General features: G+C 34.4%; 1 protein-coding gene across 7 annotated transcripts; it reads right to left on the bottom strand.

Annotated features, from left to right (window-relative positions):
* Positions 1-281: 281 nt before the first annotated feature.
* On the bottom strand, positions 282-6,099 carry LOC112702726 (uncharacterized). Of its 7 annotated transcripts, none has more exons than XM_072199255.1 (8): positions 5,761-6,044; positions 5,474-5,646; positions 5,119-5,274; positions 4,328-4,541; positions 2,524-2,829; positions 2,341-2,415; positions 1,104-1,775; positions 282-850 (listed from the first exon to the last, which is right to left on the bottom strand). In XM_072199255.1, exons 2-8 carry the CDS (start codon positions 5,479-5,481, stop codon positions 407-409), a joined length of 1,875 nt encoding a protein of 624 aa, XP_072055356.1. In that variant the 5' UTR covers positions 5,482-5,646; positions 5,761-6,044; the 3' UTR covers positions 282-406. The 7 variants fall into 7 exon arrangements, with proteins under 7 accessions (XP_072055356.1, XP_072055360.1, XP_072055357.1 ...); XM_072199259.1 differs by having other exon boundaries at positions 2,524-2,822; positions 5,761-5,996; XM_072199256.1 differs by having other exon boundaries at positions 4,328-4,502; positions 5,761-5,973.
* Positions 6,100-20,540: the final 14,441 nt, after the last annotated feature.

The raw sequence follows: 20,540 nt of genomic DNA, 5'->3' as shown, positions 1-20,540 counted from the left end.
ATAACAAATGTCGAATACATCAATTTCAGATTATGAGGGACAATATGTTGCTGTATGCTTTTTGTTTTCGCAGAAATAAATTTGGGAATTACTTGGAAGAAAGAAAATAAAAATCAGTGTAAATACTATAAAACCATATCATAACATTCTTCAATACCATACCATCTGATCATAAGATGCGTCGAAATAATCACCAAAATATAATCTGCCTGCCAAACCTTTAAACGTTGCCGAATAGTTTGCTGCGGAAATTGGAAACCAAAAACAAAAGTACAAGCAGATTTATGATAGGACAATAGAAACTTTACACTCATTCAAAATGGCACTTTTGCTCGTCCTCAGGGAAAGAAGTAAAGCACACAAAAGTACACTATGCAACTGCGGAGAGAAAAAGAGAGCTTTTTCCTTAACAACAGACAGCATTTTTTTCAAACGAAAAAGACAACCTTGGCTTATCATCCGAACCAAAGTTGAACTTTATATCATCAGCGTCATCATGAACAACTGAGTTGCTTGTAGATGGGAAGGAAAACACCACTGCCGGATCGGATGAACTTTTTGAACCAAAACTATATGATGTTTCAGTGGAGATTTCTTTTGATTGATTCTGGTCCTCGCTAGCGAACGGCATGATGGTTGGTGTTGGTGGCTCCGATGACACAGAAGATGATGTTGTAACAGGGAAGGTAAATCCTGTGCCATTATCAGACAACCACCTTGAGTCACGCACAGGCCTCTTGATGGTAATTGGAGGTAAAACTGGTTTACTGGATGTAGAGTTAGAGAGAGGCTTCTTTTCTTGATTTACTATGAAAGGGAAACTGCCACCGGGATGAGTCTTCGAAGTGTCCTGCATTGGCAGATCTTTTAGAAACTCTTGGCTCTAGAAATAATGATGTCCCAAATCAAAACTTTAACAGGTTTCAGATATCAATAGATTGACTACTAAATGCTTCAGTGCATCTCATGCAATCATTTTTCTTTTCCAATCGGAAACTAATTGCAACAAATATAAAAGAATTGTAAGTTGTATCTAATATTTGAAAAGGCTAAATAAGAAAAATATATGTAAAAAGCTTTTATATCCATCAAATAATTTGTACCTCTTCAGCAGACTTCTTTAAAATATTCTGAGAACCACCATAATTTTGCATAGTCCTTGCGTCAATACCAAATGTGGGGATGCTGCTGCGAACATTCATGTTAGATGCCAAATTTCCTTCTTTACTGACATCAATGGGTTTACCAGAACTCTCCATTGGTAAAATATCAACATTGCTGTTCCCTTGACCTTCATTTCTAGGTGTAGATTCCTTTGCATCAAGCCCACCAAATTTGAAATGACCAACACCTTTTAATTGTAGTGAGTCATTATTTTCTTTTGATAAGGTAGTATTAATATCTACAGAGGATTCAGGACTCTTCCATTTAGTTGCCAGATTCAGCTCAGCAGATTTTTCTTTGGGAGTGGGTATGTTTCTATCAATATGATCCAATATCTTTTTAGCCATCAAACTGGTATGCATGTGCACTGATGGAACATCCACCTCAAAGCGCACCCGCTTCTGAGTGCTTATCCCATCAGGATAAGAAGCCTTTGTAACAGGAGTAGTGAAAATGTCATTAATGACGGGACTTTCTCTCTTTGGAAGGCCATGAAGAGATGAATAAGGCGATGTTCTTGATGAAGACTGTGAACCAACCTTGCCACCAATTCGACGTATAGGTCCAACAGATCCATATCTGCTTTCTGATGCATCAACTTTAGATTTATCCTATATATATATTTATTTAAGTTACCAACAGACCAAAAATCAAATTAAAAAAAAAACAAAAAGAAAGAAAACTAACAATAAGCAATAAGCCAATAAAAACATATTAAGGAAAAATAAGGCCTCTATGGAACACATTTGGTAGTAATAGTATGTTCAGAAAATATGCTAAAATCTGATTTCACAAACAAAAAAGGTTTCCTCTGAAGCCTTTTACCACTTAAATTTAAGCCTATATATAAAGGGAATTGGGAGAGGTTTGACGTAAGGCTTTTTTCCTAAAATACCCTACAACATATATATACATATATAAAATATCCAAAGCCTATTTCTTGCTATTTCTAATACTTGAACCCAAAATTTCTTGGTTAGAGTGTAAACTACTTAGTACTTACCATCTTAACTTAAAAAGTTAATTAAAACTTTAAAAAAATCAACTATGACAACAACAAAAAAAAGTACTTACAACACGCCAATTTCAAATTTCAATATTTACAAATTCTTTAAAAATATACATATTTATGTAAATCGAACACAATCACATAAGGATCTGAAAAAGGAAGCATACCTGCCTATACAATGACTGCGATTGACTGAGGGGCGTTGATAAAATGTTGCCATAATTTCCTTCTATATGATTTAACTGGTGAAAAAGAAAGGAAGAAATGTTGTAATAAGATTGGAAACACAAGAAAATAAAATACAAAAAACTACTAAAGAAAAATATATAAACTACTAAAGCAAGATATACCCTGGACTTAGATTTTGATAATAAAGTTCTAGAATAAGGAGTCCGGGGGAAGTTGTGTAGTCCATATCTGCTTCTTTGACTTTGTGGTGTTGCATAAGCATCATGTGCTACTACACCAGGCCAACATGTTGATGTCTTTGCAAACGGTAATGGATCATAAAGTTTGATTGCAGATTCCTCACCACGTGATACTCTTCTTTCAACAGTTTGTATTATGCTCTTAGAACTGGGGCCTGCTTCAGTTGCACGTGAATCCATATATGCCTTAGCAATCTCAACAGGTGAGGCACCAAATTTATCTGGAACCTGGAGAGTTATTAATTTGATTGCCATATATACAAATAAATTGGATACAGAAAAGGATAACATGTTCTATGTAACTATGTTAGATGCATATACAACTTGTAGTTACTATCAAACTAATCTATTCCACCACCCTAACATGGCAAACAAAAAAACTGATCTCAATTTTTCATTCTTGCCACAATCTAAGCTAAAAAAGAATGGGGTGATTAAAGGGAGGGTAAGTAATTTTAGAGAATAAAAAAATTATTTATGGTAATCATGTTTGGGAATTTAACTCAAAGGAATTGTAAACATTCAAGGAATTTTGATAAAGAATTTCAATTAGCTAAAACAGGGGATTTCAATTTCCACTTATAATGTGGGAATAAGGGTGTGTTTGATTTGTGTTTTTATTTTCTATTTTTATTTCAGTATTTTCTGGTTTTAGAATTTTGTGAAGAAAAAAGAGAAAACAGGAAATGAAGACAGAATAAAATTTTACTGTTTTCACCATCTTTTCTTTTTCTTTTACAAAATCTTGATTCTTGAAAACAGAAAATATTCAAAATGAAAATGCAAACCAAACACACTGTTAGTTTCTCCTCCTCTCTGTCTCAATTAAAATTAATAAAAAGGAAACTCAATTATATTAAATAAGGGAAAAACAAACTAATGGAAGTAATTTAAATACCTTACCCTTACAAAGGATTTTTATTAATGCAGGTAACATTTATTCCATCCAAATGAAGAATTTTTGTAATTGATGCACTTGAATTTCCATGCATTTGAAATTGCATGAAGTCATGAACTCTAAGAATATTATATCCAAACAAAACCTAAACAGATGAAACATACATATCCATACCATTACACTGGTTTTAAAAACTGATAGATAAATGATGTGATTGGGAGGGGTACAAGATTAAATTATTTTAGTAATTGCTTATTTGTATAACCGTTTCTTCATATAATCAAAGAATCCATGTATATCTGGAACTCTGGATACTACCACTGAAAAGTGGTTTCAGGAAAATTTGTTTTGTTTGAATTGTATTAAAACAAAAAAAGTTGCTTCTGTATGCCAAAATAAAAAGGTCTGGAATTTAGTTTATATCATGATATTTGATGTGTGGTCTATTTGGTAAGAACAAAACAATTATAAAATAATCAGCTTCTGTCAAAAAAGCTCCAATAAGTTGCTTATAATTATGAGCTTCTATTCGGATTCAGATTGTAAGCTTCTGATTATAATTTATATTCAATTTTAACCCAAACATTGATTTTTCCAGAAATCCAGGTCAACTTTCCTTTAAAACAAAGTTGATTGCGCCTTTCCCAAGCATGCTCAAACATTCTTATGTTAATAGCTTGTGATTATACTATTAAGTATACTAAACACTAAAGTCTAGGGACACACATAGGCATAACAAATATTGCATAACATAATATATAAGCAAAGGGATCAATCATAAACTAGTGTTGAATGTGAACAGCTTAAACGACAAATTGCAATACTTACATTTGACAGACCAAGAGGTGTTGGGCTTTCCCATATGGCTCCTTTTGACTCTACATGTCTTCGTGCATCGGAAACCTTTAGAAACCGTTGGGCAATTGAAAATTCTTCATCGTGTTTTTGAGAAGTCAAATTAGCGTTCTGCTTTCCTTGTTCAACATTAGGAGGGTCCACTAGCCTGGAATTTAATAACTCCACTAAGCGGTTGAATTCATCTCTACAAGAGTGGATAAAAGATTTTTGCACAAGACATGTCGTGAGATAAGATACAACAAAGGCTTTCAGGGTATCTTTGGAAGGAAGTGGAATGGAGAATAAAGTGAAAATTTATCATGTAGTCTTCCAATGCTGCAAAGATACCCGAAAGAAGCAGTAAATGTTATTGTTAACATGTTCTATGATGAGTGAGCACATGATGGAGGTAAGCTGAACCATTTGTTAAACTTACTTGTGGCTTGGCTCATTTATCTATAGCTTATACATTGTTCATAACTAGCTAATTGCCATTATTCATATTAATGGCTACGTCAAATACTTGTGAGAAGAAGTTTCATAGCCCTACCCCAATTTAACAAAACAAGAACATAGTAGACAAATCTGAAATAGTAAGATCTGTTTCCTCAAATACCTAAATTGAGGGTTAATTTCCATCAAAATTTTAAACTGAGAAATAACAGGCCTTTTAAATAAGATGATGACTACTTTGATCTAACACATGAACTTCCATAACAGAGTTATGAAATGAGCCCTTCAAACAAGCAAGAAATAAAATCCGGCAATATGAATTATTGTACCTAGAGAATTTGCTCCTTTTCACCAGTTGCTCAATATCAGAAAGCCCATTTTGCTCAGCACTTTCCTTCTGCGTCTGCCGAGATACGTCAGTACTTCTTTTCAGATTAAAACCGGAGTCACTAGTATCTGTCATTTTAGTTGTGTTGGCTCTGTAGCTGCAAAAGAATAAGCACAATAGGCAGGCAAAAAGAATCAAATTCAGCAATCTCCAACCAACTTTCAATTGGATACAGTTAATGTTAGTTGAGTTAGTGATAAGAACGGCATCGAAATACTTAGGCGAATGCGTATTGTTCTAGAAATATTATGTGGCATCAAAGTGAAACTTAAAAAAAAAATTGAATTGAATATAACCTATGCATCAATGTTTAGGAAAAATCTTCCTTTTTTTTCCTGAGCATAAAAGTGAATAAAATCCGAGAAAATAAATATTATTTGCAATCGCGAATTGCAAAAGCATCCACAATGCTTCAAAAGTAAACCGATCAACAAAAGCAGATTCTTCAGAGCATTCATCGAAGCTGATTCTAAAACATTTAACAAATGAATAACAAACAAGAGCAATTTCAGAACAAAATTGAAGTATAAAAGTATAAAACTCTTTCAAAACGAACAAACAGAAAATGCAATAGTATCATTACCGACACCAAGAGGGAGAAAGAATGTTGGCCTTCGATGATCGTGCGGCTGCGGCGGTGAACGATCGTGAAAGATAGGACCACCGCTTGCGTGGTGGTCCGTCGGACTCACCGGCGGAGGTTCGGAGCTTTCCGATCCGGCCGCGTGCACTGGGCTGAGGCTGTTCAACGATTCCTGATTTTCTAGGGTAACGGTGACAATGTTAGTGATTTCTCATTTTTAGGCTCAACACACTAACAAAGGTAGTAAACTCTCCTTTTTTGTTTTTATTATTCTTTTCATAAGTTTTAGTTTTTGGTCAGATTTCAATATTTTCATGGAATAAGGCCCTTTTTTTTCCTTCATTTTTTTCCCTTAAGGTGATATATATAAAAATACGAACACACAAAATCAGTGATTAAATAAATATATATTTATGTTTATATTTTTATTTTACATATTTCTCAACAAATTATCACCTACAATTCTACAAAAATATTAAATATATTATTGTAAAACAATTAAATCCGCTACAATTGAATAATCTAAGTTTTTATATAAGAAGAAAATTCAAGTGCAGTTGACTTTATGTGAAGTTGATAATCGAGAACGGTTAGATAATTTGATTGATTTGATTAAATTTTCATCTAATAGTTCTCAACTATCAAATTCACGTGAAGTCGGCATAATATGACCAAATCTTTTTTGTAAATATTACATATTGTGTGTGTATGTGAAAGAATAATTCACACAATCATATTATTTGAAGATCAAAATTACAGCAATGTCTTCAAGTGAATTAATTTATATCTATATCCTAAAAATTAAGTATCAATTAAATTTGATTTACACTTTTTTAAGATAAATTAATTCGATTTACTATATATACTATATCAATAGTAAATTGAATCTAGTTGATTCAATTTATTATTTCTGCAGTATATACATATAAATTGAATTTAGTTGATTTGATTTAATACTGATATATACATATTATTAACATTTACTATTTTAAAATATAAATGTTAATAAGAAAATATCCTCCATTTGAATTCAAATAAAATATCAAAAAAATCAAAACGAATAAGAATAGAAATTCAACTTTTGTGTTTTAGTTCAAATTTCAGAAAATCTACATTTTTATAAATTTATGAATGTAAAATAGAACATTAAACGATTTCTAAAAATTTATTAAAAATCATCATTTGACTCATTAGCATATAAAAAATTAGGGTTAAGTATGAATTTAATCCCTAAGATAGGGGCTGCAATTTTTTTTTGTCTCCAGCCCTTTTTTTTGCTACAAAATTGTCTCGAAAGTTTAATTTAGTTTTATAATCGTCCTTTTTACCAAATTTTAAATTTTTATTTCAAAAATACCCCTAACTAAAACAAATAAAAAATAAAAAGAAAAAAAAGGAAAAGGTTAAAGGGAAGGAAAAAATGGGGGAAGAGAATCATGCTTCATTTGGGGGGTTCAGGGAAGAAGGTGAAAAAGGAGAGGGGAAGTGCCGCTGCTCCTCACCGCCGCCGCCGCTGTCGCTTTTTATTGTTCAGTCACACTAACGGGAGAGGGGAGAGGTTCCAGATCTCACTCACACTAACAGTAAGAGAGGAGAGAACAGAGGAAGAGAGAAAGAGAAGAGGAGAGGAAGAGAAGAGAGGAATGGAGGCACTGAAGAAGACCACATCCAGCCACGCCCTGCCGTCATCCCCATCGCGAACTGCCGTCGTCGGTCACCATTGAGCCATGTCCCGCCGCTGCTACTGGAGTGAGGTCCCATCGACGCCAACAGAGTTGTGAGGTTGGACGGTCGTCGATGCTCCTCGCCGGACACCAACAGATCTATTGATGTTTCATTGTTATTGCTTCTGCTTTCTGCTTCTATTTTTGCTTTTGTTGTTGCTGTGATTTCATTATCCATTGTTGTTGTTTTATTGTTGTTGATTTTGCTTCTGTTTTCTGCTTCTATTTTTACTTCTACTTTTGTTGTTGTTGTGATTCCATTATCTATTATTGTTGTTGTTGATTCTGCTTCTGCTTTCTACTTCTGCTTCTATTTTTCCTTCTGTCTCTGCTTTCTGGTTGATTTTGGGAAAGAAGGGGAAGGGTATTTTCGTCCGAATGACATTTTTAAAACTAAGTTAAACCTTTGGGACTATTTTGTAGCAAAAAAAAAAAGATTGGGAACAAAAAAAAATTTCAACCCCTACCTTAGAAACAAAAATCGTACTTAACCCAAAATATTATCGAAACTTTTGATATTAAAAAATTAATATAAAATAGGAGTTATAACTTGAATTTTTTTCAAAATCAGAAGTAACATATAGTTATACAATATATAATGACCAACTATATGTATACAATATATAATTTAAGAAATAATTAAAATATTATATCAATTAAATTATAATTTAATTTGTGAAATTAAGTATATAAGTTATTGTTTTGATGACGTTATCCAAGTTTAAGTTAGAAGTAACATCATCAAAGCAACAAGTTATATACTTAATTCACAAATTAAATGATAATTTAATTGATATAGTATTTTAATTATTTCTCAACTTACATATTGTATTAATATAGTTGGTTATTATTAGGGGTGGCAAACGGGTTTAAACCCACCGGACTGACCCGCGTAACCTGCCAAAAAAGACGAACTGGATAGAAATTTAAGACCGTCATACTTAAAAAGATCGCCTAACCCGCACCGTTTAAATGGTGAACTTTGGCGGAGCGCGGCGGGCCTAGTGCTTTTTTTTTTTGCCGAGGCCGTTTTTGCAAACAACCTGGTTTATGATTATATTTATTACATATTTATAATTATAAAGACTTTAATGTTTGTGAATTTAGAAATTATATTTTTTATATCTTTAAAAATTATAAATTTATTGAAATGGTTGTGAAATTATAGACATTATTTAACATTTAATGTTAAAAAAAAGAGAGATTTGGTGGGCCAAGCCCGCCATTAGGTAGGGCGGGGCAATGTTTTAGGACCATCTCCTTAGGCAGAACAAGACGGGCTTTTGGCAGCACGGGACGGAGCGGGCTTCCCTGTTTCCATCTCTAATCATTATATATTGTACAACTATCTATTACTTCTGATTTTGAAAAAAGTCAAGTTTTAACTCCTATGCCACTTTAGGGGGTTATACCTTATATTAATCTTTTCAACATTAAAAGCTTCGGTAATGATTTTTTAGATGCTAATGAGTCAAATAATGATTTTTAATAAATTTTTAAAAATTATTTAATGTTCTGTTTTTAATTCATAAGTTTATAAAAATGTAAACTTTTTTGAATTTGAATTAAAACACAAAAATTAGATTTATATTTTATCCGTTTTTATTTTTTATATATATTTTATTTGAATTCAAATAAGATGTATTTTTTATTGACATTTATGTATTATTTCGATTTACATGTATATAATGCAGACGTAGTAAATCGAATCCAATTGATTCGATTTATATTAAAAAAACGTAAATAGAATTTAGTTGATTAAATATACATAAAATAAAATTAAACATGCATCAGTAAACCATTTTATTTTCGAATATTTGTGTAATATTGATTTTCATTTGATTTGTCGATATGATTTATCCTATATATATAATATACATAAATAAAAAAATTTTAAATGATCAATATATTTTATTTTATCTTAAATTTAAACAAATATTAACTAATTTTTTTTCTTTTTTCACACCGAAAATATCGGATCCTAATATTGTCCATTTGTCCTATATAAATTGATGGAAAGAAAAGAAATTATGACGTAAAGCCAAAAAATAAAAAAAAGCTATTGGCTTTCATATTTGGATCGTAAAGCTTTTAAGAAAGTTTTTTTTAGTTTTATTTTATTTGTTACTTTAATTGATTGCAAAAATATTAAGAAATTCAATTTCAGAGATGATTTCAAAATTAATTTTATTAAATAAATTTTATCTAATAGTAAAACGTAGGGATTAACCCATGCAGAGATTTGTAATCATAATTATTTAAGTTTAGAAAATTGATTTTTTATATTAACTAAAGAAACAACTCATGAAAAGACTTGCAATAGAGTAGAAGCTTTAAGGCGGAATTTATTTAAAGTTGTGTTTTTTAATAGAAAAGAAAATACAAGAGAACGGTTGGTTAAAGTGCATTTAAAATAAAGAAAGTACGGGCAGACAATAAATTTAATGTACAATATATATAATAAAAATAAAATTAAAATTATAATAAATTAATAATTAATTTAATTTATTTTTAATATTTCAAATTTTAAATTTTAAAAATATAAGAATTTAGTTATTAAAAAGTGATGTATTTCTCTATTTTACGCGTACGAAGAACGTGCTGCAGTTTTTTTCTTTTCAATAGTTTCTTCCACTCTCTCCAAACTGACGCCGTGAAGATCACCACCGTCTGTCGCCCAGAATATAACCCGATGCCATTCAACAGTCCGAAAATATCCGACAAAAACATCCCCTTCGCACACGTTGCGTTCGTAACGCAGCCCAAGATCACTGCCTTCTTCAACGGCGTCGTGGGCTAGATCCTCCTCACCCTCACCATATGTCTCATTATAGAATCTCAGGGCTAAAACTTTTCTTTTGGCCGAGATGATTAACTTACAAAAATTATCATCCTGGTGCAAATTTTATGCCTAACATAACACGTAATCACGCTAGTGGTTGTCTTTGTAGTAGTTCAATGTTTCCCAGGTCATAGGCATGATAGCAATTTGGTTAGAATGTATTTCTTTCTCCTTTATTTATTTTGTGTCCAGGTTGTTGCTGCCGCTGTATTTCGTTTCGAGTAGGTTGAAAACGGATGAATTTAGATGCTGGATGTTCAATTTATTAAGTATATATATAGTTATTTTAATTCTTAATTAGACGGTTATTTTGTTTGATTCAATTTACGTATATACAGTTCAAAAATGTTATCATGGGACCAATAACACATAATATTAAAAATTATGTAAAAAAATTATATAATATAAGATATATTACAAAAATATACCGATAGAGAATATATTTTAAAGTACAAAAAAATCTGTGAACTTTTTTCTAACGGAGTGGTCGATTCTTCGTATCATAAAATTCATCGATAATAGAATTTGTGTCATATTTTTCAGCAATTTTTTTTCAATATAATTAAAAGACAATTAGCAAAAAATTCATTTTTCATTTTGTTTCTGAGTTATTTTTTACAATATTCATAGTTGAAAAAGATCTCTTAGTTGTAGCAGTTGAAATAGAGAAAATCAATACCAAATGAATAAAAAAAACGATCACAAGAAGAAAAAAAATTTATTTTATGAGATTTGAAAATTTTTATTTAAATAAAAAATATTAGTAATAATATCTTTTTCATATTTTTTAATATTATTACTTACTTTTTAGATATTAGAAATTATTAATATTTAAATTGGATTGGACTTTTATTTATATTAGACTAAATATTAAATAATTTTTTATAAAATTAAATTATACATAATAATTTATTACTATTAATTTTTTTTAAAAAAGCTGGGGACCAAGGCCTCCACTCGCCCTCCCTCCTCCTTATGTCCATCCCTGGCTAGATGGTCATTTCATTAGGTAGTCGGATGATTGTTTTAATAACTACCTGGATGGTTGTTTGATGGCCGGTGAGAAAGCTTCTAACGCCGGAGATGTAAGATGATTGATGAGGATGGAGTAGGTGATGGTTAGGGGGAGAGGGTGTTTGGGTAAATTCCATTAGTAAATTAGAGTTGGAATGGTTAATTTTTTGAAATAACTGTTTGTGTAACACCCTACCATACAGAATCTTATGCTTAAGTCATAATTCAGAGATGGCAAGGTATTACGACCTCTAAAATAAAAATTTAGTACGAATAGTATTGTGAAGAATGATTATAACTAGGAGCATTTCTAAGAAAAAGGGGTAAAACAAAATTCGTAACTCGAAAGCGCAACACTTCGATCAATAACGTAACGAAAAAGGATAAACCAACGCGAGATTGTATATATACAAAAGAGTGTCAAAAATGGGAATATCAAAACTCAATTCCGAATGCGAAGATAACCGGTCCGAGCATAGCAATATATACATATAATAAAATAAGGAAACCCCAAGAAAACCCAAACGGACACAAATACAGAAAACCTATTCTCTAAAATCTCCTCTAAGAGGAGTCATCACAGTTTGTATTATTTAATGGAGATAAAAGTATCTAAGCAAAATATATAAACCAAAGTAGAGTCCCGAGAATAGAGGATCTTCGCTAAACCAGAAGTCTCCAGCATGCCTCAGCGAGAGACCTCACGTCCTGCATCTAAAAATCACAAAATCCGCATGGGTGAGAACCAGAGGTTCTGATGAGCGGATAATTTGTACGCTTTTTGGCATTGTTTTTAGTATGTTTTTAGTATGATCTAGTTAGTTTTTAGTATATTTTTATTAGTTTTTAGTTAAAATTCACTTTTCTGGACTTTACTATGAGTTTGTGTGTTTTTCTGTAATTTCAGGTATTTTCTGGCTGAAATTGAGGGACCTGAGCAAAAATCTGATTCAGAGACTGAAAAGGACTGCAGATGCTGTTGGATTCTGACCTCCCTGCATTCGAAGTGGATTTTCTAGAGCTACAGAAGCCCAATTAGCGCGCTCTCAACGGCGTTGGAAAGTAGACATCCTGGGCTTTCCAGCAATATATGATAGTCCATACTTTGCCCACGATTTGATGGCCCAAACCGGCGTTCAAAGTCACCCTCAGAATTCCCAGTGTTAAATGCCGGAACTGGCACCAAAGTGGGAGTTAAACGCCCAAACTGGCATAAAAGCTGGCGTTTAACTCCAAGAAGAGTCTCTACATGAAAATGCTTCATTGCTCAGCCCAAGCACACACCAGTGGGCCCGGAAGTGGATTTTTCTGTCATTTACTCATCTCTGTAAACCTTAGGCTACTAGTTCTCTATAAGTAGGACCTTTTACTATTGTATTTTAATCTTTCAATCTTTCAATCTTTGTATCTTTTGATCATGTTTTTATGATTGAACCTTCTTTGGGAGGCTGGCCATTCGGCCATGCCTAGACCTTGTTCTTATGTATTTTCAACGGTGAGTTTCTACACACCATAGATTAAGGTGTGGAGCTCTGCTGTACCTCGAGTATTAATGCAATTACTATTGTTCTTCTATTCAATTCCGCTTGTTCTTGTTCTAAGATACCACTTGTTCTTCAACTTGATGAATGTGATGATCCGTGACACTCATCATCATTCTCACCTATGAACGTGTGACTGACAACCACCTCCGTTCTACCTTAGATTGGGTGGATATCTCTTGGATTCCTGATACACGATGCATGGTTGATCGCCTGACAATCGAGTGCTCGCCTGACAAACGAGCCAGCCATTCCGTGAGATCAGAGTCTTCGTGGTATAGGCTAGAACTGATGGCAGCATTCAAGAGAATCCGGAAGGTCTAACCTTGTCTGTGGTATTCTGAGTAGGATTCAATGATTGAATGACTGTGACGTGCTTCAAACTCCTGAGGGCGGGGCGTTAGTGACAGACGCAAAAGAATCACTGGATTCTATTCCGGCCTGATTGAGAACCGACAGATGGATAGCCGTGCCGTGACAGGGTGCGTTGAACATTTCCACTGAGAGGATGGGAGGTAGCCACTGACAACGGTGAAACCCTTGCTTGAGCTTGCCATGGAAAGGAGTAAGAAAGATTGGATGAAGACAGTAGGAAAGCAGAGAGACGGAAGGGACAGCATCTTCATACGCTTATCTGAAATTCCTACCAATGAATTACATAAGTATCTCTATCTTTACCTTTATGTTTGTTTCGTTTATCACCCATATCCCTTTGAGTTTGCCTGACTAAGATTCACAAGGTGACCATAGCTTGCTTCATACCAACAATCTCTGTGGGATCGACCCTTACTCGCGTAAGGTTTATTACTTGGACGACCCAGTACACTTGCTGGTTAGTTGTGCGAAGTTGTGTTTATGCCATGGTATTGAACACCAAGTTTTTGGATTCATTACCGGGGATTATTTGAGTTGTGAAAAGTATTTATCACAATTTCGTGCACCAAGTTTTTGGCGCCGTTGCCGGGGATTGTTCGAGTTTTCGGCAAGCTTTTGGTCCGGTAACATCAGTGCCAAATTTCTGATCCGGCAACAGCACCAAGTTTTTGGCGCCGTTGCCGGGGATTGTTGAGTTTGGACAACTGACGGTTCATCTTGTTGCTTAGATTAGGTATTTTTTTCTTCAGAATTCTTGAAGATGAATTTTAGAGTTTCATGATGAATTGTTGAAGTCTGGCTGGCTGTAAAGCCATGTCTAATTCCATTGGACCGAGGTTTCAACTTATCATCACAAGAGCTTGTTGATTTCTATCAATCTTGCTGTTGGAGCAGTGATCTGCTAAGGCTTGGCTGGCCATTGGCCATGTCTAGTGTTTTGGACCGAAGCTTTCTTTGAAAGCTTGGCTGGCTGTGAAGCCATGTCTAATTCCTGGACCGGAGTCTTAGACTAAACATTGCATGATTCCTGGAATTCTCATTAAGAATTTTGATACCTTTATTTTCTTTTTCCACTTAATTTTCGAAAAATAAAAAAAATTACAAAATCATAAAAACCAAAAAAAATATTTTATGTTTCTTATTGAGACACTAGTCTCATTTTAAGTTTGGTGTCAATTGCATGCTTTCATTCATGTGTCTCAAGGATCTTCAAGTAATTCTTGATGATTTCTTACTCTGATCTTTGAATTCTCTTGACTTGAGTGTTTATGTGTCTCATATGCATTCTCATTAGTGTCAGTAGTATACAAACTGCTAAGTTTGGTGTCTTGCATGCATTGTTATTTGATTTTAGTTGCATTTTGATTATTCCTTATTATAAAAAAATCCAAAAATATTTTTGATTTGTGTCTTTTCAAGTCAATAATACAGAGAATTGAAGATTCAGAACATACTGCAGAGGAATTGCACAGAAAAAAGCTGGGCGTTCAAAATGCCCAGTGAAGCAGACAGACTGGCGTTTAAACGCCAGCCAGGGTGCCTGGCTGGGCGTTTAACGCCCAAAAAGGTAGTGTTTTGGGCGTTAAACGCCAGAATGTGCACCATTCTGGGCGTTTAACGCCAGGATGGCACAAGAGGGAAGATTCTGTTTTCAAATCAATTTTTTTTTTCAGGTTTTCAAAATTTTTCAAAATCAAATCTTTTTCAAATCATATCTTTTCAATCAAATGTTTTCAAAATCAATTTCTTTCCTTTTTCAAAAATACTTGCTATCAATTAATGATTTGATTCAACATTTCAAGTATGTTGCCTTTTCTGTTGAGAAAGGTTTAATGATTGAATCATATCTTTTCTTGATAGCCAAGTCATTAATTTTTAAAAATCAAATCTTTTTAAAATGTTTTTCAAATCATATCTTCTTAATCATTTTTTTAACTAATCATATCTTCTTAACCACATCTTTTTCAAAATAGTTTTCAATTAAATCTTTTTAATTTCTAATTTCAAATTCTTTTTCAAAAACCACTTGATTTCTTTCCCACTTTTATTTTCGAAAATCAATTAGTGTTTTTCAAAAATGTTTTCAACTTCTTTTACTTAATTTTCGAAAATTACTTCCCTTCTTCTCACATCCTTCTATTTATGGACTAACACTATTCCTTAATGCAAAATTCGAACTCCATCTTTCTTGATAAGTTCGAATTTTCTACTTCTGCCTTCTATTTTTCTTTTCCTCTGACACCTAAAGGAATCTCTATACTGTGACATAGAGGATTCCACATTTTCTTGTTCTCTTCTCTTTCATATGAGCAGGAGCAAAGACAAAAGCATTCTTGTTGAGGCTGATCCTGAACCTGAAAGGACCTTGAAGCGAAAGCTAAGAGAAGCTAAGGCACAACTCTCTGTAGAGGACCTAACCGAATTCTTCAAAGAAGAAGAACACATGGCAGCCGAAAACAACAACAATGCCAACAATGCAAGGAAGGTGCTGGGTGACTTTACTGCACCTACTCCCGACTTCTATGGGAGAAGCATCTCTATCCCTGCCATTGGAGCAAACAACTTTGAGCTTAAGCCTCAATTAGTTTCTCTAATGCAACAGAATTGCAAGTTCCATGGACTTCCATTGGAAGATCCTCATCAGTTCTTAGCTGAGTTCTTGCAAATCTGTGACACTGTCAAGACTAATGGGGTTGACCCTGAGGTCTACAGACTCATGCTATTCCCTTTTGCTGTAAGAGACAGAGCTAGGACATGGTTGGACTCTCAACCTAAAGAAAGCCTGGACTCTTGGGAAAAGCTAGTCAATGCCTTCTTGGCAAAGTTCTTTCCACCTCAAAAATTGAGTAAGCTTAGAGTGGAAGTCCAAACCTTCAGACAGAAGGAAGGAGAGTCCCTCTATGAAGCTTGGGAAAGATACAAACAATTAATCAGAAAGTGTCCCTCTGATATGCTTTCTGAATGGAGCATCATAGGTATTTTCTATGATGGTCTCTCTGAACTATCCAAGATGTCTTTGGATAGCTCTGCTGGAGGATCTCTTCATCTGAAGAAGACGCCTACTGAAGCTCAAGAGCTGATTGAAATGGTTGCAAATAACCAATTCATGTACACTTCTGAAAGGAATCCTGTGAACAATGGGACTAGTCAGAAGAAAGGAGTTATTGAGATTGATACTTTGAATGCCATATTAGCTCAGAACAAAATATTGACTCAACAAGTCAATATGATTTCTCAAAGTCTGTCTGGAATGCAAAATGCACCAAGCAGTATTAAGGAAGCTTCATCTGAAGAAGAAGCTTATGATCCTGAGAACCCTTCGATAGAAGAGGTGAATTACATGGGAGAACCCTATGGAAACACCTATAATCCTTCATGGAGAAATCATCCAAATTTCTCATGGAAGGATCAACAGAGACCTCAACAAGGTTTCAATAACAATAATGGTGGAAGAAACAGGTTTAGCAATAGCAAGCCTTTTCCATCATCTTCTCAGCAACAGACAGAGAGTTCTAAGCAGAACACCTCTGACTTAGCAACCATGGTCTCTGATCTAATCAAAACCACTCAAAGTTTCATGACTGAAACAAGGTCCTCCATTAGAAATTTGGAGGCACAAGTGGGTCAGCTGAGCAAGAGAATTACTGAACTCCCTCCTAGTACTCTTCCAAGCAATACAGAAGAAAATCCAAAAGGAGAGTGCAAGGCCATCAAAATGGCCGAATTTTGGGAGGAAGGAGAGGCAGTGAACGCCACTGAGGAAGACCTCAATGGACGTCCACTGGCCTCTAATGAGTTCTCCAATAAGGAACCATGGGAATCTAAGGCTCAAAATGAGACCATAGAGATTCCATTGAATTTACTTCTGCCATTCATGAGCTCTGATGAGTATTCTTCCTCTGAAGAGGATGAGTATGTCACTGAAGAGCAAGTTGCTAAATACCTTGGAGCAATCATGAAGCTAAATGACAAGTTATTTGGAAATGAGACTTGGGAGGATGAACCCTGGTGGACGAAATTGTGTTCCTTTTTCCTTGTAATTGGATTTTAGAAATTGGCACTAGTGAACACAACTCCGTTCAACTAACCAGCAAGTGTACTGGGTCGTCCAAGTAATACCTTACGTGAATAAGGGTCGAATCCACAGAGATTATTGGTTTGAAGCAATCAATATTTATTTTATTAGTCTTAGTTAGGATGTCAACAAGGTTATTTGGATTAAAAGTGAAATTACTGGATTTGATAAAAGAGGGAACAACGTTACTTTGATTTGCAGTATTGGGGAATATGTTGGAGTTTTGGAGATGCTTTGTCCTCTGACTTCAACTCTTCCTTGAAATCCTCTTCTCACACGCAGGTTCCTTCCATGGCAAGCTCTATGTAGGGTGTCACCGTTGTCAGTGGCTACTTCCCATCCTCGCAGTGAAAACTATGCTCACGCACTCTGTCACAGTACGGCTAATCACCGGTTGGTTCCCGCTCCTACTGGAATAGAATCACTCTTTTGCGTCTGTCACTAATGCCCAGCAGGTTAAAGTTTGAAGCACGTCACAGTCATTCAATCCCAGAATCCTACTCAGAATACCACAGACAAGGTTTAGACTTTCCGGTTTCTCATGAATGCCGCCATCAATCCGGCTTATACCACGAAGATTCTGTTGGGGAATCTAAGAGATATTTATTCAATCTGATGTAGAACGGAGGTGGTTGTCAGGCACACGTTCATGGGTTGAGGAAGGTGATGAGTGTCACGGATCATCACCTTCTCCACAATTAAGCGCGAATAAACATCTTAGATAAGAACAAGCGTGTTTGAATGGAAAACAAAGGAATTGTATTAAATCATCGAGACGCTGCAGAGCTCCTCACCCCCAACAATGGAGTTTAGAGACTCATGCCGTCACAAAGTATGTAATTCAGATCTGAAAATGTCATGAGGTACAAGAAATGTCTGTAAAAGTTGTTTAAATAGTAAACTAATAACCTAGGGTTACAGAAAATGAATAAACTAAGATAATTGGTGCAGAAATCCACTTCTGGGGCCCACTTGATGTGTGCTGGGGCTGAGACTAAAGCTTTCCACGTGCAGAGGCCTTTCTTGGCGTCAAACTTCATGTTATGACGTGTTTTGGGCGTTCAACTCCGGATAATGACGTTTTTCTAGCGTTTAACTCCAGACAGCAGCATGAACTTAGCGTTTAACGCCAAGTTACATCGTCTATCCTCGCTCAAAGTATGGACTATTATATATTGCTGGAAAGCCCTGGATGTCTACTTTCCAACGCCGTTGAGAGCGCGCCAATTGGACTCCTGTAGCTCCAGAAAATCCATTTCGAGTGCAGGGAGGTCAGGATCCAACAACATCAGCAGTCCTTTTTCAGCCTAAGTCAGATTTTTGCTCAGCTCCCTCAATTTCAGCCAGAAAATACCTGAAATCACAGAAAAACACACAAACTCATAGTAAAGTCCAGAAATATGATTTTTGCCTAAAAACTAATAATATTCTACTAAAAACTAACTGAAACATGCTAAAATCTACATGAAATTACCCCCAAAAAGCGTATAAAATATCCGCTCATCACAACACCAAACTTAAACTGTTGCTTTACCTCAAGATTGATTATATGGGTTTTGTAGAGCTCTCCTCAATGAACACGTGGCCGCAAACGATGTGGCAATCTGAGCTCTAGATCAAAAGTTATGGTGGTTTGAAGATCAACCAAGGGAGAGAACTTGAGAGAGTGTTCTTCCCTTTCTCTCCACCATTTCAGCGTGAATTAGAGTGTTGTGAGAAAAGAGAGTGCTGAAAACTAAGGTTTTGATTTAGTTTAGTTGGGCCAAGGGCCCACTTTGGGTCCGGTTGGCCCGGTTTGTCCCGTTCGGTCCAATCTTGGTCCGATTCCTATAAAATTGGTACCGAAATTCTCGTCTCAATATCCTCTATCATATTAAGCCATAAAAATCACATTTTTGGCTTTCTAGAATAAATTCTCATTTATGGGTTAATTAGCCATTAATTAACCGGGTTTTACAGTTTGAGGTTTTTTTCTTTGTATTAGACCAAATTTAAATCTTATTGTACACATTGTCAAGATTCTTCATTATCTTTTTAGCGAAGTTCATCCAAAAATGTTGCTTTTGATATGCAAAAGGCAAGGTTTTTCTAGAGTTGGCATAAAAAAATATTACTAGCAACAACCTCTAAAGCATTGCCTTTGGTTTATTAGTATTGTCTTTGATAAAAAAATTTAGAGGTCTTTTTTTAAAGGTTATTTCAACTCAAATTTATCGTAGTATCTCTTCAACTTTTGAGGTTTTTTTTAATAGCCAACTCTTGCTTTAGGAAGTGAGAAAAACATTCAATAACCTATAAGAATGAAGTTACAAATTTTAAAATTGATTACCTTTTGCTAAAGAAAGTTGATTGAAAATCTTGTATTAACCACAAAATTGTTTTAAAAGAGAGTTTGACCACTCAATATAGTATTAAATGGTAAAGAAATTAGTTTCTAGATATATACTAAAATTGTTATTAATGTAAAATATATATTAAAATATAAAATATATATAAAATAATAAATTAAAATTTATATATAAATATTTAGTGATTGATTTTAATTATTAATTTTGATTTATAAATAATATTTTTGTAAAATATATTATGTTGATAAATGTTAAATTTGTGAAAATTGTAACTAAAATAGTACATGTTATAAGTTTCTCCCCTCCTTCTCTCCTGTAGTCATGTCGGTGCTAAAATTATTGTTTCAATCGCGGCTCGGTGTGAAAGGTGTGAAATGGTAATGCACGTGATTCAGTGATCACTTTTATTAGTTATCAATGTTTATTGAGTGTTGTAGACTTAGGTTTTGGTCTAAAGGCCCAACAATGACCCAGTCCTTAGGTCTAGTTCCGTCTCTTTGGTCTAAAGCACACAGAATTTTTCGATTTGTATCAATTCCGTTAATCATAGATATGCATAGTATCTTTGTTTATTTAAAAGATCTCTAAGAATTGGAAAAACATCCATATAAGGGAAGATTTAGACTCTCCCAAGGTAAGATTTATGAAAATCCTAAAAACTTGTCTTCTAAAAATTTATTCTAACTTGGACGTCGGAATGTCTTTGTAGGTCCCTCCCCTCCACTTGCTCAGAGGCCTAAAAGCCTTGAAACTCAACAACTTCATAAGGACATAGATCTCATCGTTCCAGGTCAGACCAGAACATTGGCGCCGTCTGTGGGGATTCACTGATGAAAAGAGCCAATGGCTTCTGCGCTAGTG

The sequence above is a fragment of the Arachis hypogaea genome, chromosome 7 (genome assembly GCF_003086295.3).
Source record: "Arachis hypogaea cultivar Tifrunner chromosome 7, arahy.Tifrunner.gnm2.J5K5, whole genome shotgun sequence".
Classification (NCBI taxonomy): domain Eukaryota; kingdom Viridiplantae; phylum Streptophyta; class Magnoliopsida; order Fabales; family Fabaceae; genus Arachis; species Arachis hypogaea.
Note: the sequence above shows the minus strand (reverse complement) of the source record. Positions and strands in the feature narration are given on the sequence as shown.

Coding starts and splice junctions, on each gene's coding strand:
- LOC112702726 (XM_072199255.1), bottom strand. Junction 1,776..2,340: donor CGCAGTCATTGTATAGGCAG/GTATGCTTCCTT, acceptor ATATATATATAG/GATAAATCTAAAGTTGATGC. Junction 851..1,103: donor TAAAGAAGTCTGCTGAAGAG/GTACAAATTATT, acceptor CTGCCAATGCAG/GACACTTCGAAGACTCATCC.